The sequence below is a fragment of the Xyrauchen texanus genome, chromosome 1 (genome assembly GCF_025860055.1).
Source record: "Xyrauchen texanus isolate HMW12.3.18 chromosome 1, RBS_HiC_50CHRs, whole genome shotgun sequence".
Classification (NCBI taxonomy): Eukaryota; Metazoa; Chordata; class Actinopteri; order Cypriniformes; family Catostomidae; genus Xyrauchen; species Xyrauchen texanus.
The window spans coordinates 4,091,721-4,108,027 of record NC_068276.1 but is presented as its reverse complement, the minus strand read 5'-3'; the positions used below and the strand labels follow the sequence as shown (position 1 = coordinate 4,108,027).

The window sequence follows — 16,307 nt, the reverse complement described above, 5'->3', positions numbered from 1 at the left end:
TCAGGCCTTGTGTGTTTTGGTAGTTTTGAATGAGACTTGTAAAACTCTATCACCGAGTCGGTACCCATTTAAACTGGCAATCGCCACGGCCGCCTCATCGTAGTTTATCATGGTGACAAAGCCGAATCCTTTGCACTTGTTTGTGTTGAAGTCTCGTATGACCTTTACGTTGGTCACGGCGCCAAACGGCCCAAACATCTGCCAGAGAATGCTCTCGTCCGCATCCGGTGCAAGATTGTACACGAAAATACACCAGCCTGAGCCCGAGTGACCCGGGAGATTGATGCCTGCCAGACCGGTGACCCCATCAATGGTCATGGGCGAGAATCGACTGCAAAAACAACAAAGACCATGTCAGTAAAAGTGATGAGAAATGTCCCATCGCTGGAGGTCAAGTCTCTGAACTATTTGTTGCCAGTCTAATGGCTGCATGATTAGGTAAAAAAAAAAAAAAAAAGACTCAAGGCAATTTAAATATGAATAAAGGTTTCAAACGTTTCATGTTTGAATTTGTCATATTCATTCAATGATTTAATCTAAGCAACAGAAGTGTGGGATGGGTTAATCCATATCAAGTGTTCAAACATTGGTTACTTGACCATTTCGATTTTGTTTTGTGATTACCTCCATGTATTGCAAAACCAACAGTTTTATTTTACTTTGTTTAACCATGGCAGCTATGTTTGTCATGACACAGTTTTTCCGGTCCTTGAGTTTAAGTTCATGAAGTTCAGTTAGTAACCCCCCCCCAATCTTCTTGTTGCAAAAGAGTAACATATCTTCAAGTATAATGTATTTGTATAGCGTTTTTCACAACCGGCGTCATTTCAAAGCAGCTGTACATGAATCATCTTCAGGGGTAAAGATTTGACCCTCTGTTGTCCTCTGCAAACTGTTTTTTGTTGATTCCATGCTTCGTTGTTCCTCCAACTCCATCACACGCAATCATACATATAATTAAAATACTGTTCATTGTTATTATTTGTAATGCTTATTTGAAAATGTTCATTTCTCAAAATGCATGAATAAACTAGGCTTTTACCCAGAGTTCTACTAGCTCTGTAACCAGTGGAACCTCAAACTCAACCGTTTATAGAGGTCCCCCACCAGACATGATCAATCGGAAAGTGAGGGGAAATGTAAAAAAAATTGCAGTCTCGCACCCATAAAGAAATTTATACAAATAAGTCTCAGATCTGAAATGTTCTGCATGCTCACCATACTTACTAGGTACTGCCTAAAAAACATAAGATTGAGATTTGAACCCTTCCCATTCATTCTAAACTTTCAGCGATCTTGATCATTACATTAGGACTTATGTTCTGAGTCTAAGGACGTCCATATATGTACATGTTCCTTGTAATATGCTCTGAGATCTGTTTTTGTTCTAATAAGTTAGAACCATCCTGAGCAGAGATAGAGGTTTCCGTACACAGCTGTATAACCAAAATTTGTCATGCACCAGGACACAAAGATGGCCACAGTTAAACCAAATAAAATACCAAAATTTAAAACATTTGGGTTTTGCAATACCAAAACAGAGGTAATCAATCAAATAAATTAGGAAAATTAAAAACGGTTAAGAAATGTTACAATTATTGGACCACTTCAGATGGACTGACCCAGATATGAAAGGTTCATAAATGCATAAAAGAATAAAAACACATTAAACTGGGTGCAAAAACCAAAAAGCAATGTCTTCTGACTTTAAATGAAGTCATGTTTCATGTTTAGTGCATTCACACTTGAATTCTTTAAAAACAAGGGTGCCCAATCTACCGCTCATGATTCATGACAGAAATCCACAGGATTTTCAATTCATGTTGATTTTTCCATTCTTAATTGTAGTCAGCCAAGTAACAGCAACATGACTCAAATAACATTCTCTTTATTTGAATGCAAGACAATCAAGTCAGAGAAATCAAAGTTCTAATAACTATAAACATGATTGTGCAAGCAGGGACTGAAGATCTTATGTTTCTCATTTCGGTTCGTTCTGAGCAAAAACTGTATTTTTTCGTTCCTGTTCAGAAGTTATGCAGCCTCATTTCCAAAGGTTACCGGTTACTACAAAGTAAAAGAACAGTTAATAACGTTCTTCTTAAAATGACAGTAGTCTGAGCTAAGGGAGGGTGAAATACCAACTGCAGTGTTGCCAGATCTCACAAGAGAAACAAGCAACCTGGTCACGAAAAACAAGCCCAAAATAAGTGAAAAGTCATGATTTTTTTCCCTGTGTGGTGGATTTATCGGCATAGAAATCATAACAAGCAATTAAATAACAGTTACAAATAATTATATTTACGGATCTGCTTCTGAGTCCAAACCCGACAGAATCAAATCTGTATTAATGCATCTATCAATAATTCATGAAGACATGGAAACAACTGAGAAATGTTCTTTTGACCTCTAATAATGTTTGTCTTGTATCTGGATTAGTCGTGCATGTACAGTATATGTAGTAATGACAGTAGTCGATTTAACACGTTAATTCAGTGCGATTAATTTGAGTAAAAATAACGTGTTTAAAAAAATTCTTGCCATTAAGACCATAATCAGGAAGATTTCTTGAGAAATGGAAGCTTATAGTACCACCTGTTTACTCCAGAGGGCAGTAAGTGAAACTTCAGCTGCATGGCAACGCTCAGTTTATACAGTGAAGAAAATAACCTTCAGCAGCAGAACAACACAAACATTCGTTACATTCTTGCGTTCAAACACATGATGGAGAAGCAAATCCGAACTAAGGGATCTCAAGACGGGTTTAAAGATAGAGTATTAAACTATATTTAACTTGACACAGTGACCTAATAGTTTTAACACCTGCGACGCAACACAAGCATGTCTGACGCTTGTTGAAATTGACGGGTCTTTAACCCTCTGGGGTCAATGGATGTGCCGGTGCGTCCTGCTGGATATTTTTGTCATTACAGCGGAAACAATTTAAAATACTCCGTCATTTTGGGGCATTCAGATAAGTGTAAGACATCATTAGAGACTATAAAGGGTGTACTTTTATTTGTGTACACTCACAATATCAACAAAATCTTGTGCTTTTGTAAAATAAAGAAAATAAAAAGGGTGAGCTTTCAGCAGTCTCTGTGTTCACGAGCATATTTCAGAAACCTGTCACAAAGATGAACTGAAACTCAGCGAATACTGATCACACAAACATGAAACATATCTCGAAAGAAAGCTTAAAATGTCTGTTCAGTTTTTACCGGTTCATCTAATTAAAGATAATGTGATCACACCAGCAGAGCGCGCCATTCAGTTAACATTTTCCTCAGAAGAAGAGTGGGACTCTGATGAACATTTGTATCTTGAAGAGAGACTTGATCCAGCCAAGGATACAATTTCAGACAAGTCATTTAGTTTTCATTAGTTGAAAGATGTAATGCATTTGAATTATCTGAATATTATATATATATATATATATATAAAGATAACCATGTATAATTATTTCATCATTATATATTGAATTATTGTTATATGAGGGGCTTTCTCAGCAAATATTTGTGATTAATCGCGATTAATCGGGACACCATGTCATTAATTCGATACATTTTTATCGATTGACAGCCCTAGTTAAAAAGGTCTTCATTCACAACGGGCGATTAATCAAATAGTTTCCTTCAGGATCAAAGCACACGTTTTTTTTTTTTTTTTTCGGGCAACATGACGTGTAGTTTACTTTGACCTACGGTTTCAATAAAAACAAAATGGAACAAAATTAACCGGTTATAGCAGTTACCAACATTTAAAAATAAAATTTTTACTCTGGGACAATTAAAAATCACTTTGTTCCCGTTTTTGGTGAAAAATTACATTCGGTTTTCGTTCCTGGAACCACTTTTAGTCACTGAGTGCAAGGAAAAAAAGCGCAAAAAGTAAAAATCAAAAGGGCAAAAAAATCAACACAAAGTTGTCAATCTAGTGTAAATGAAAAATTATTTCACTTGTTCATCATCTTGGCTTAAAATAATCCAGGTGTAAAATAGGTGTATCCATGGAAACCTGCAGACTTTGACCTCTGAGACATCAGTATGATATCCATTAAAGCGGCATGATTGCTTGAATTAAGATTGAAATGGCCAAACCATGAAAGTGGTTTTAAAATATAGTCTGCATTGAGCGCATCAGTCAGCACCCCGTGAACGAGCGGCAGCTAGTGGTTCCAAAACTTTTCTTGAAGCTCCACCTACTTATTTGAAAGATGGCAGAAATAACATGATTGTTTGATGTCCAAGAAATAGAAACTCACAGGCACATGGCAACGTGACCATCTGCACACCTCCATTAAAAGCAGAATATGTCTGATGTGCTTCATCCTCACAGTTGTGCAAAGAGGCTCTGGTTGGTAAAGTGACATTTCATAATTTGCAACAGTTACCAGGGTGTCAATCTTGACAGTTTTTTGTTGAGATTTTGCTTATTTTTCTGGTGTCGTGCATTTTATGGATCTTAAACCGCATGAATTACCAACATTTCTGCATGAATTATTCAGAAAATGTGGTCTGAACTTCACTTAAATCCTAATAATCTGCTTATAGTAATGGAAAACAAATAATTGCATGTGTTCTTGTCAACATTCACAGTATAGTGTTGAGAGTATGTGGGCTAAGGACTCCTAAAAAAGCCAATTTGATCTGAGATAGCAAGTGTGGAACTGTACAGGAGCCTTGCCCTATATAAAAAAAGTGTGAACTTCAAGCAGCATGTGAACCATGTCCCATTCAAAACCAATGTCAGAGAACCTTAGAAGAAATGAACAAAGTTAATCAAGTGTGTCGACAAACTGTCTTCAAATGGAGGGAATTCAGAACTGCAAAGATCACCTCAAGTGCACAATGTGCAGTGCTGAAGAACAGCAAAAGATCTGCAGAAAACTATCGAGCTTGCTCAAGTACTATACAAAAAGCAATGAACAAAAATGGTGTTCATGGCAGGACAGTACAGAGGAAGAAACAAACATTGCTGCTCGTCTCAAGTTTGCAAAAGACCACTAGATGCTTCACATTGGTCTTGGGATCATGTTCTCTGGACAGATGAAACAAATGGAACTTTTAGGCAGAGTCGCACAATACTAAATTTAGAAGAAAACAGGCACCGCACAACACAAAAAACCTCATCCCAACTGTGAAGCATGGTGGAGAAAGCATCATGGTTTGGGGCTGATTTGCTACATCAGGGGAGCAATGAATTCAAAAGTAAATCAAGAGATTACACAGGAGAATGACAGGATAGCGGTCTGCCCACTGAATCTTAAGAGGTTGGTGACGCAATAAGACACAAGCAAATCAACAACAGCTTGGCTAAAAAGGAAGAGAAGATGTGCTTTGCAATGGCCAAGTCAGAGTCCAGACCTTAATCCTATTGAGATGTTGTGGCATGAACTGAAGAGGACGGTTCATGCAAGAAATCCCAGAAATATTAATGAACTGAATGGTGTTAAATACTTCCTCAGCGCTGTAAAGACTGATCAAGAGCTACCGGAAGTGTCTAGTTGAGAATATTGCTGCTCAGAGGTTTCATCAGGGATCACATACTTTTTCCAGCATGACATGAAAACTAAAATTATTTGTCGGTCACTACTTTAGTCCTAATTATAGAAAAACACATCTGCTTATAGTTAAGATCAGATCACATTTTCTGAATAATTAATGCAGAAATGCAGGCAATTCCAAAGGGATTATTAGGAAGTCATGATGGCTAGAGGCAAATAGGCAAATTTGGCCAGGACACCAGAGTTACAGCCCTAATCTTTACGTGAAGTGCCCTGGGATTTGTAATGACCACAGAGTCAGGAGCATGGTTAAAAGTCTCACCTGAAGGACTGTGTCTTTTTACAGTGGTGTTCCATCACTATACTGGGCATTAGGACACACAGACTGCAGGGTGAGCACCCCCTGCTGGCCTCTAACACCTCTTCCAGCAGTAACAGTTTTCCCCAGCAGGTCTCCCATCCAGATACTGACCAGACTCAGCCCAGTTTAGCTTCAGTGGGTAACCAGTCTAGCTACAGGATGATATTCTCCCAAATGATTGAACCTCCGTTTGGTGTTGTCACATTACAACATTTCAGTAGTCTGTACCGATACCAGTGAAATTTCAAGGTTCTCAATACCAACGCAAAAATCTGATAATCTGGTGGTAATGTGCTATTGAACACACTCTTTTAAAAACAAATTAAATTATAAATCAAATGCACGTGTGCGAGTTTCTCCATCAAGTATGCATTGCTTAAGTGTTTAAGTGTATTCCATTATATTGCATTTTTATAATCCCATGCTTGAGATTCATTTCATAATCAAAATAATGTATTTTAAGATTAATTTCTAAAATGATTAACAAATGAATATAGAACAAGTTCTTTTCAACATACCACTGCATTTCTTTACCAAACTTTTATTCAGTACAACACTTGATTCTGATATATTGCTTAATTATTAACAAACAATATTAATATGAATAATAATAACCATTATCATTTATTAATAAAATTTCTACACTAAATATTACATTTTTCTATACAGTTGTATTTCTGTCACAATTTCTTGAATTTGAAGAATCTCATTTTTATTTTGAATCGAGCTTTATCTTGACGTGTGCTTTTAACGGGAGCTTCACTTGTCCCAGTGTGCTCATTAAAGCACAAACACTGTGATTCAGTTCTATAAAGTCTGCATGACGGTATGTGGATATTGAATTGAGTTGGTGCACAGTACTAATAGTACTAAAAAAGTACAAATAAATGTCAATAAATGTCACTATTAGTGTTTCTGAAATACCAAGTACTTTTGACATTACTACTCCCATTGACATTCATATGATCTGAAATGAAGCATCCGTCACTGTAATGTATGCTATGCAATATTATGGGTGTTTAAAGGATGAACAAGACATTGTTCATTTTTAACATGCACCAGTTATGGTCCTCGGCAGCTGCTGTACATTTGCGCTGTGGCACTGAATGGACATCATAAAGAGTAAACTGTTAACACACAACCCATGATGGGCAGTGAAAGTAACCCAAAACACTGTTTAAATCGACCTCAATGGAATACATTTGGCTATGAAGATGTATGACAACATTGTTCCATTACCTCATTAGCCTAGTTTGCATCCACTTTTCACGTATTGTGTGAATGACAAGGTGAAAATGCATAAAATGTATTTGCTAAATTTCCCATCTTCTGCCCGTTTCCATTCAAATGGATTTGTATCGATAAAAATGGTGTTCGTGATGTCATGTCTAAAAAACACTGTCGCATAAGTTTTGGTTTATCGCAAAAGAAATCTGCCCTTAAGCCGTTTCCATACAGAAATGTGTGTTTATCGCTAATTCACCTCCCAGATGTCCCTAATTATTTTCCACTGAAGTTTGGGTAAATGGGAGATTATTGAGACAATTCATTGAAATTAGTTCTTACTGTCATTGTTATTTCACAAATAAAAGCAATCAGAAGAGGGATTGCAATCAAAAACGAGCAGTTGCTCTTCTTATAGGACTGTAATATTGGTCCTGATGTTGCACCTATCACAGGTTGGCACCAGCCAAGCGTCATGGCCCTGTTCAAGCTGGCAACCTGCAGCAAGTATTGGGGGAAACTTTTCAGTCTTAGTATCAGGATCATCCATCGATGTGTATATGATGTGTGACAGATATTAAAGAAACATTGATGTGTGTAATATCAGGGTTTACATACATGATACATTCATGATATTCAATATTTTAAACAATCATCTAAAAGCATCACCATCACAACTGCATTATGTCCCACATATTTCTCCAGCAACTTTTAACCACCAACAGAACTTTTTAACATTTAAAGATGTTCAAATGTGTCTGAAAGTGAACTCATTGGACAAATCGTTCTGATTTCATTCTGAGAACGTCATTCAGACGACTTTATTCATCTACAGAACAGGGTAAGGATCATTTAAGATTGTGTAAAGGCATACATAGGTCTAAAAATATATATTTCTTCGTTTGATCATTTATTTAATTGAATACAGGGAATTTAACTGCCATTTTTTCAAAAGTATATACAATATTTTATAGAATTGGGTTAAATGTTAGTGTTCCAAAAAATCACACTGAAGCTTTTCTCCAGTATTGAGTATTTATTTTTCATTTAAAACATCTTTGTGCACAGAAATGATGTTTTTTTTGTATTGTTGGTTAATGCCGCGACTGCCGTCTATTATTTTGAATGGTGTGTAAAAGCAGCTTTACTAAATAAACAGATGTCTACCGTGATTAAATTAATCACAAACAGTGGCCATTCATTTGTTCTCCGTGCACATGTTGATGTGAATGATACGAGATATTTGTGTTGCACTCCTGGAAGTGTCATGTTTGCAGCATCAGATCTATATGCTGTTAAGATCAATCCATAATCATGAACAATAAATTAGTTTTCAAGGATGTATACTGTCGTCATGATTATCACAGGCTAATGGAGTAAATTCTGTCATGTGACACTACCTTTATGCGTTAATGACAATTTTCTCAACAGTATTTCCAAACCAGTTTTTCGTGACATTTTAAGTATCGGAATGGATAATGCGCTTGAGTTAAAATGGAAAAATATTATAGATATAATAACGATAATTTGCATTTCCATCAGCTTTATTTCGATGAAAAAATCCTTGGATGGAAACGTAGTTCATGTTACACATTTGCCTACAAAGAATGTATATCAAAATGTGATCAACTGAAATATGAATCAGATAATGTGAAGATATTGTACTAGTGGCTAATAAAGCTACAAGATGACAATTCAATAGCCACTTTTCTTTGCTTGAATTTACATAACAAATGTCAGTTGGAGATGCATGAGGAAAACATCTGAGCAAATCGCACTGTTTTTAGGACTGCTTGAACCTGGTTTAACTTTAAGTGCTTTACCATCATGAGGGCTTGTGTATGCCACCACACACAAACACACAGAAAGGTACAAATTCCAAGACTAGCTAAAAAGGACATTTATGGACAAAATATTATATGAGGAATATAATGATATATCAAAATCATGAAGATACACCAAAACATTAACAAATTTGTAACATTTATATTAACCTCACCATAGCAAACTTTGACAAGTTATCTTGGCCTTGGCAAATTGACAGCCGCTAGTCTCCCACGGACTAAAGCATTACACCAGCACGGTTGAGACTGGTTTTCTAACTGTAAAACAATATCCGGACTGAGAACGGTTAGTGATCATACCATGCCACGCTCAAGTGGAAATGCTACTGGAACCGTTCAGCCTGATAAAGCCGAACGTTTTGGCCTGATATTTTATCCTTACGGGGATAAAAGGCAAATTATTTCCCAATTAAGGGAAACTATTCTGTTAAATCAACAATAGTAATTCTCATTGAAATACTTAAGTGAACTGCACAAACGCAGCCTTTATGTAAGATACACATCCAAAACAAGTTAAACTGATTAGCTGAATTTTTTGTTGCGGTTTTATACATCAGAAAAGAAACCATGAAAAACAAAAGCTTGGAAGGACTTCATACAATTGACTGTACTCACACTTTCATATTTAGTTTCCAAATTATTTTAGTAAGAAAATCACAATTACAGTAATTCTAATATAACATGACATGACCATTAACAACTGTGTAAAATAAGTAACCAGCCACAAAGTAATTTGGTATTTTATATATATATATATATAGGTCAGGAAATAAGCAATAATTTAACTAATAAAGTAACTTAGTATAGGATAATTTTACCCTTTTATTTCTTTAAATTAGTGATGCACTGAAATGAAAATTCTGGGCCAAAATCGAAAAATTTAATATTTATTTTTTATAATTGTATTGATATTATACTTTTTAATTAATTTCATACATTTAATTCATCTGAAACCATTAAAATGATCACACTTTTATTCAAAGTAATGCACCAAAATTGGACAGAAAATATTAAAATATGATTAAATATATTATCCTTTAACGTTCTAATTTAACAGATTTTTTTTACCAATTATCCAATAAAATGTAATGTTCTAGAAAACTCTAATGATATGCAAAACTACTTACTATGGAGCGGCGGTACTGCTTTGAAGTATTTCCACACTGCTGACATCACAAGCCTTTGCTTGGCAGCGCCGCGATTATGACTAGATCGATCGAGAGTGAAACCTGAGCACTGAGGGGTGGGGAGGCGTATATTTTCAGCCTTTTTTCTCTTTCGGCCAAAACTAAATTTTTATATTCAGTGGCTGAAATTTCGGTGTATCCCTACTTTAAATGTTTAAGACTTGTGCTTTTTACAGAAAGAAGAGTCAATGTTTTCCACTCAATGTTGATAGCTTCAAACAGTTGAGGACCAAATATTTTCTATAGGGTTTAAATCTGGACTCTGACCAGGCCAAAACATGAGCCTTACGGACTTGTTCTCAAGCCAGTGCGGGTGGTCTTGTTGAAATATAACATCTGATCGTTCCTCTTTAGAAAACCTCTTTCACGGGAAAGCAACAGTTTCCAAGTATTAATGGACTTTTCACAGTGAAGCAGCTCACCAGTACCAGCAGCTGAAAAGGCTGCCCACACCATGACACCTCTTCCTCCATGCTTCACTGTGGTAGAGATTAATTCACATTTGTATTTCTCACCAGATCTTCCAAGACACTTCTCTGGAGCATCACCATGCATCTCAAATCATGATTCATCACTCCGAATCAAACTTTTTATATTCTGCCAAAAACTTCTTTGATGTTTTTCTGAGACAGCAATGGCTTCTTAACACATCTTCTAGACACACAACATGCATTAGACAACCTTCTGGTTAGTGTTCTTCTGGAAAGAGTCTTGTTTTCTGACATCTTGACGACTTCTGACAGTTTTTGTAGACTTTTTGTTCTGTCTTTGAGAACTGTATATTTCAGCAGGCGGTCATCCCTGCATGAAGAGGTTTTGGGCCATCCAGATCCTTTCTTTCTGACAACATCAGCTGTTGTTTCAAAGCGTTGACCTGTTTCTATTCTAGTACTAAAATCTTTTAATCATTATCATGATTTTACCTTTGCATACAAGACCATATAAGCGCATTTCCCTGTTTCCAGCTTTTTACCAAACAGTTCACTGCAGCACACGTTAATGAGCAAATGTTGGCACAGAAGTAAACCAGGAGTGCATTTGTTTAATTTATGCTAATTTCCTGACCAATGATTTGTTGTGGAAATCATTAAAAGCTTATTGTTTTGCCATTTTGGGCCTTTTTTTTATATTTAAAAAAAAAAAAAAAAAACACCTTTCCTTTTTAGATAAGATTGTTAAAAAAAATAATTTTATTTTAACCTTTTATTTTAAAGGGTTAATATAATGTTTTCCTTGTTCAGTGAAACAAACAATTAATGAACTAGTTACAGCTCATGGAAATCAAAAATTCATGGAAATGCAAAAGGAGGACTGACCAAGTATTGAGTGCATAAATTAACATACTTTTCAGAAGGTCGACATTTCTGGATTATAAACTCTTTATTCTAATATTTTGAGATACTGGATTTTTGATTTCCATGAGCTGTAAACCAGAATCATCAAGATTACAACAAAAAAAGGCTTGAAATATTTCACTTTGTGTAATAAATCTAGAATATATGAAAGTTCCACTTTTTTAATTCAATTAAGAAAAAAAAATAACTTAATATTCAAATTTTTTGAGATGCGCGCACACACACACATATATAAAATCACACACATATATAAAATCACACTCAAACTCAAACACACACACACACACACTTGAAGTCAGAAGTTTACATGCACATTAGCCAAATTCATTTAAACTCATTTTTTTGTTATTTAATCATAGAAAACATTCCCTGTCTTAGGTCAGTTCGGATCACGACTTTATTTTAATAATGTGAAATGTCAGAATAATAGTAGAGAGAATGATTTATTTCAGCTTGTTACTTTTATCACATTCCCAGTGGCTCAGAAGTTTACATACACTTTGTTCAAATTTGGTAGCATTGCCTTTAAATTGTTTAACTTGGGTCAAATATTTTGGGTATCTTTCCACAAGCTTCTCACAATAAGTTGCTGGAATTTTCTCCCATTCCTCCAGACAGAACTGGTGTACCCAAGTCAGGTTTGTCGGCCTCCTTGCTCGCACATGCTTCTTCAGTTCTGCCCACATCAGCTTTGCCCTGGCCACTCCAATATCTTGACTTTGTTGTCCTTAAGCCATTTTGCCACAAATTTGGAGGTATGCTTGGGGTCATTGTCCATTTGGAAGACCCATTTGTGACCGAGCTTTAACTTCATGGCTGACGTCTTGAGATGTTGCTTCAATATATCCACATAATTCCTCATGATGTCATCTATTTTGTGAAGTGCACCAGTCCCTCCTGCAGCAAAGCACCCCCACAACATGATGCTGCCACCCCCATGCTTCACGGTTGGGGTGGTGTTCTCACCCTTTTTCCTCCAAACATAACGATGGTCATTATGGCCAAACGGTTACATTTTAGTTTCATCAGACCAGAGGACATTTCTCCAAAAAGTAAGATCTTTGTCCCCATGTGCACTTGCAAACTGTAGTCTGGCCGTTTTGGAGCAGTGGATTCTTCCTTGCTGAGCAGCCTTTCAGGTTATGTCGATATAGGACTTGTTTTGCTGTGGATATAGATACTTGTCTACCCGTTTCCTCCAGCATCTTCACAAGGTCCTTTGCTGTTGTTCTGGGGTTGATTTTCACTTTTCACACAAACTACGTTCATCTCTAGGAGTCAGAATGCGTCTCCTTCCTGAGCGGTATGATGGCCGTGTGGTCACATGGTGTTTATACTTGTGTACTATTGTTTGTACAGATGAACGTGGCACCTTCAGGTGTTTGTAAATTGATTTAAAGGATGATCCAGACTTGTGGAGGTCCACCATTTTTTTGTGTTCTTGGCTGATTTCTTTTGATTTTCTCATTATGTCAAGCAAAGAGACACTGCGTTTGAAGGTAGGCCTTAAAATACATCCACAGGTACACCTCCAATTCAGTGCACCTCCTATCAGAAGCTAATTGCATAAATGCTAGACCTTATCTGGAATTTTCCAAGCTGCTTAAAGGCACAGTTAACTTTACATTTACATTTACATTTATGCATTTGGCAGACGCTTTTATCCAAAGCGACTTACAGTGCACTTATTACAGGGACAATCCCCCCAGAGCAACCTGGAGTTAAGGGCCTTGCTCAAGGGCCCAACAGTGGCATCTTGGTGGTGCTGGGGCTTGAACCCCCGACCTTCTGGTCAGTAACCCTGAGCCTCAACCACTGAGCCACCACTGCCCACTTGGTGTATGTAAACTTCTGACCCACTGGGATCAAGTAAATTGTTGGAAAAATGACTCATGTCATGCACAAAGTAGATGTCCTAAATGACTCGCCAAAACTATAGTTTGCTAATATTAAATCTGTGGAGTGGTTAAAAAAACATTGTAATGACTAATTTAAAGAAAACTTCTGACTTCAACTGTGTGTATTTATATATAATATAATATTTATATTTGTTTGTATAAAGGTCCCCGCCTTTCGCCCAATGTTAGCTGGGATAGGCTCCAGCCCCCCGCGACCCTGTACACAGGATAAGCGGTTGACAATGGATGGATGGATGGATGGATGGATGTATAATACATAGTAAGGTATAGTTTTGTCTTTTTTGCTTAAAAGTTTTCAAATTCCACATTCTATCATTTAATGTTAAAACATTCTATTGCATATATAATAATTATATGAGTGGTCACTGTTTGATATGTGTACAACTTAATACAAGGTTTTTCCATTGAGATCACATTCATATGTAAAACAAGTGTTGAGTGATACGACCACCTTCACACAGCAGCAGAATATGGTTGTCAGTCCTGTTCCGAGTCTATAATACACTCACACACCGTTCGTTTATTTAAGAGTAACAACGGCATTTCAGAACTGAACTGACACACGTACATTTTCAGGACTCGCAACTGCATTCTTGGCAAACCTGCGCTGTGTGAACGGAACCATACTGGACAACTATTCCTTAGTTACGTCACGTACAGTGAGAGACACGCTGCACGGTACATGCATGTCTCATGTGTTTCGTGTGGGATTTCGTTAAGTCACGGAGATGGGGAAATGAGCATCTGAACATTCAGTCGCTGTTTTCAACCAGCTGCTCAAGGATACGAGCTGTGCAACACAGAAGACTTTGAATACTGTCTGTATAAATGAACAACCACACTGCTACTGCATGCTGTTGTATGAACGGGACATTGAAAATTGTAGCCATAGTGTCAGTTCAGTCAGCGCCTCACAGAAGTCATCTGTTTGAGTGAAACTCCAGACGGGTCACATGATTTCTTTACCATATCTGTGCTGTCACTAGAATTTCTTTTTTTAATCAGCTGACTGTAAAGAACAGAAATGATCTTAAGTCACATGTTTTACAACCTTTTCATTATTCGAGTCCGGCAGTTCAGCATGAGTTTTTATTCTGAATTGACAGTTTGTAATGTATAGCACGACATGTAACAAAACCACAGTAATCCCAAATTACAGATGAGCTTGGACACCCCAGCTTTAAAAAGAACTCACCTTGGACCTCTTTGCAATTGAGCAAATTAACTGAAATGCTCTTTGCATTCACACTGCACACTTTCCCTAACGTCTTTTAACAGAGGTACAAATCACAAAGTCATTGCTTAATACATTCACATCAGCCACAGCTCACAGAAACGTACCTCTTCACTCCATATGCCATGTTGAGCAGATTGTCCAGCCTGAAACACATTAAAACCCAAACACAAATCACTCAACACTGTTTGAGAGCTGGGCGATATAGCTACAGAGAGCTCGATTTTTCAGCCTTTTAGCAATATTGTTATTGGGGGGCATGGTCTTGCAGATTTGAAGACTTTGAAAACCCCTGGCATATACCATGTGATTAATCTAAACTAATATTTAAACATTTGCTCTCAGCATTTTAAGTGGTCAATGAGCATGTTTACTAGGGGTGAAACGGTCAGAATTTCTCATGGTTCAGTTTGTATCATGGTTTAAGGGACAAAGTTTCGGAATTTGATTTGTTCAGAAAGAATATTACAGCCAAATCCAAAAATGTATCTATTTGGTAATAACCTTGTTTAAACTTTCGCATGGCACAGCAGCACATCCTGTGCACGCAGCTCTTGATTGCCCAAAGCGTTGATGTCAGGTGTGCTCATGTAAACAAGGTCATTCTTGCATGTGTGCCAGTATCAAATGAGTGACGAGGTGAATTAACACTTACATTTCGGTCTGTTACTCACACAACACTTTCATATGGCTTCAGAAGAATTGAAATCTAAGGCACGAGTGTTATGGACGACTTTAACGGCACTTTGATGTGTGTTGCATTGTCACAATCAAGCCCTTTTCTTCCCTCAGTCTTGTTTCATGGATGAAAAACAAATACTGATTTTAAAGTTTCAGTATCATTCATCAGGTGCAAATTATTGTCCAGAGGTCCTGACCGCTACCGAAACAGTGCGTAGACGACGATGTCATGTTATTTTTCAGCGCTGGCTACGACGCAACAATCACAGTCATTTATTATTACTGGATGAGGATTTTAAAAAACTTTTATATTACTTTTATTTTATTTATAAGAGTTCCAGGCCTATTTCAATAATGTGCATCTGGAATTGATTATATTTGGAGTCTTGTAGCCTCTGTCTGGCCCTCCCCATCACAGGAAGAAAACTCAAATCCGCACACACCAATATCAGTCCACCTATTTATATAACGGAGGATTTGGTTTTCTGAGCGGCCAAGCACCCCCTGGAGTGAAGAGTAACTTTTCATTCAGATTTTATTGTATTTTTGTCAAAAACTTAGTTTAATCTTTTAAAAGCATTGTTTTCTTTAGTTTTGTGTGTATGCATCCTGCTGTCATTATAAATACCTCATTACTTTGCATTAATAGCCATTATGATGTCATCTGTCCACTTTTACAATTTCTCTTTTTAAATGTCAATATAGTGTTTGGTGCTTAAAATACATCTGATAAAAAATGTTTATTGAAAAAATAATATTTTATTGATTAGTATTTGATACTGTGATACATTTCAATCTAAATGTATAGAGCAAGCAGAGGAAGTTGTCATTGAGATCTCTGAAAATGCGATTGTGTTAGATACACCGTCACTGATTACATACATTATAAGTATTTTAAATTAATATTGTAAGTTTTAAAATAGTATTGTCATTATTGATTATGAATAATGATATCATTATTACAGATTATGTTTCTAAAATATTCTTTTCACAAAT

The 16,307-nt window shown here is 36.6% G+C and overlaps 1 protein-coding gene across 1 annotated transcript in view; it reads right to left on the bottom strand.

Moving 5' to 3' along the window:
• The window catches only part of LOC127620854 (uncharacterized), a 103,094-nt gene continuing 86,787 nt past the window's right edge, over positions 1–16,307 (bottom strand). Inside the window, exons 6-7 of the mRNA XM_052094205.1 lie at positions 14,738–14,776; positions 1–331 (exon numbers count right to left, since the gene is read on the bottom strand). Of these exons, the coding sequence (XP_051950165.1) occupies positions 1–331; positions 14,738–14,776 (370 nt within the window). The remainder of the gene's footprint in view (positions 332–14,737; positions 14,777–16,307) is intronic.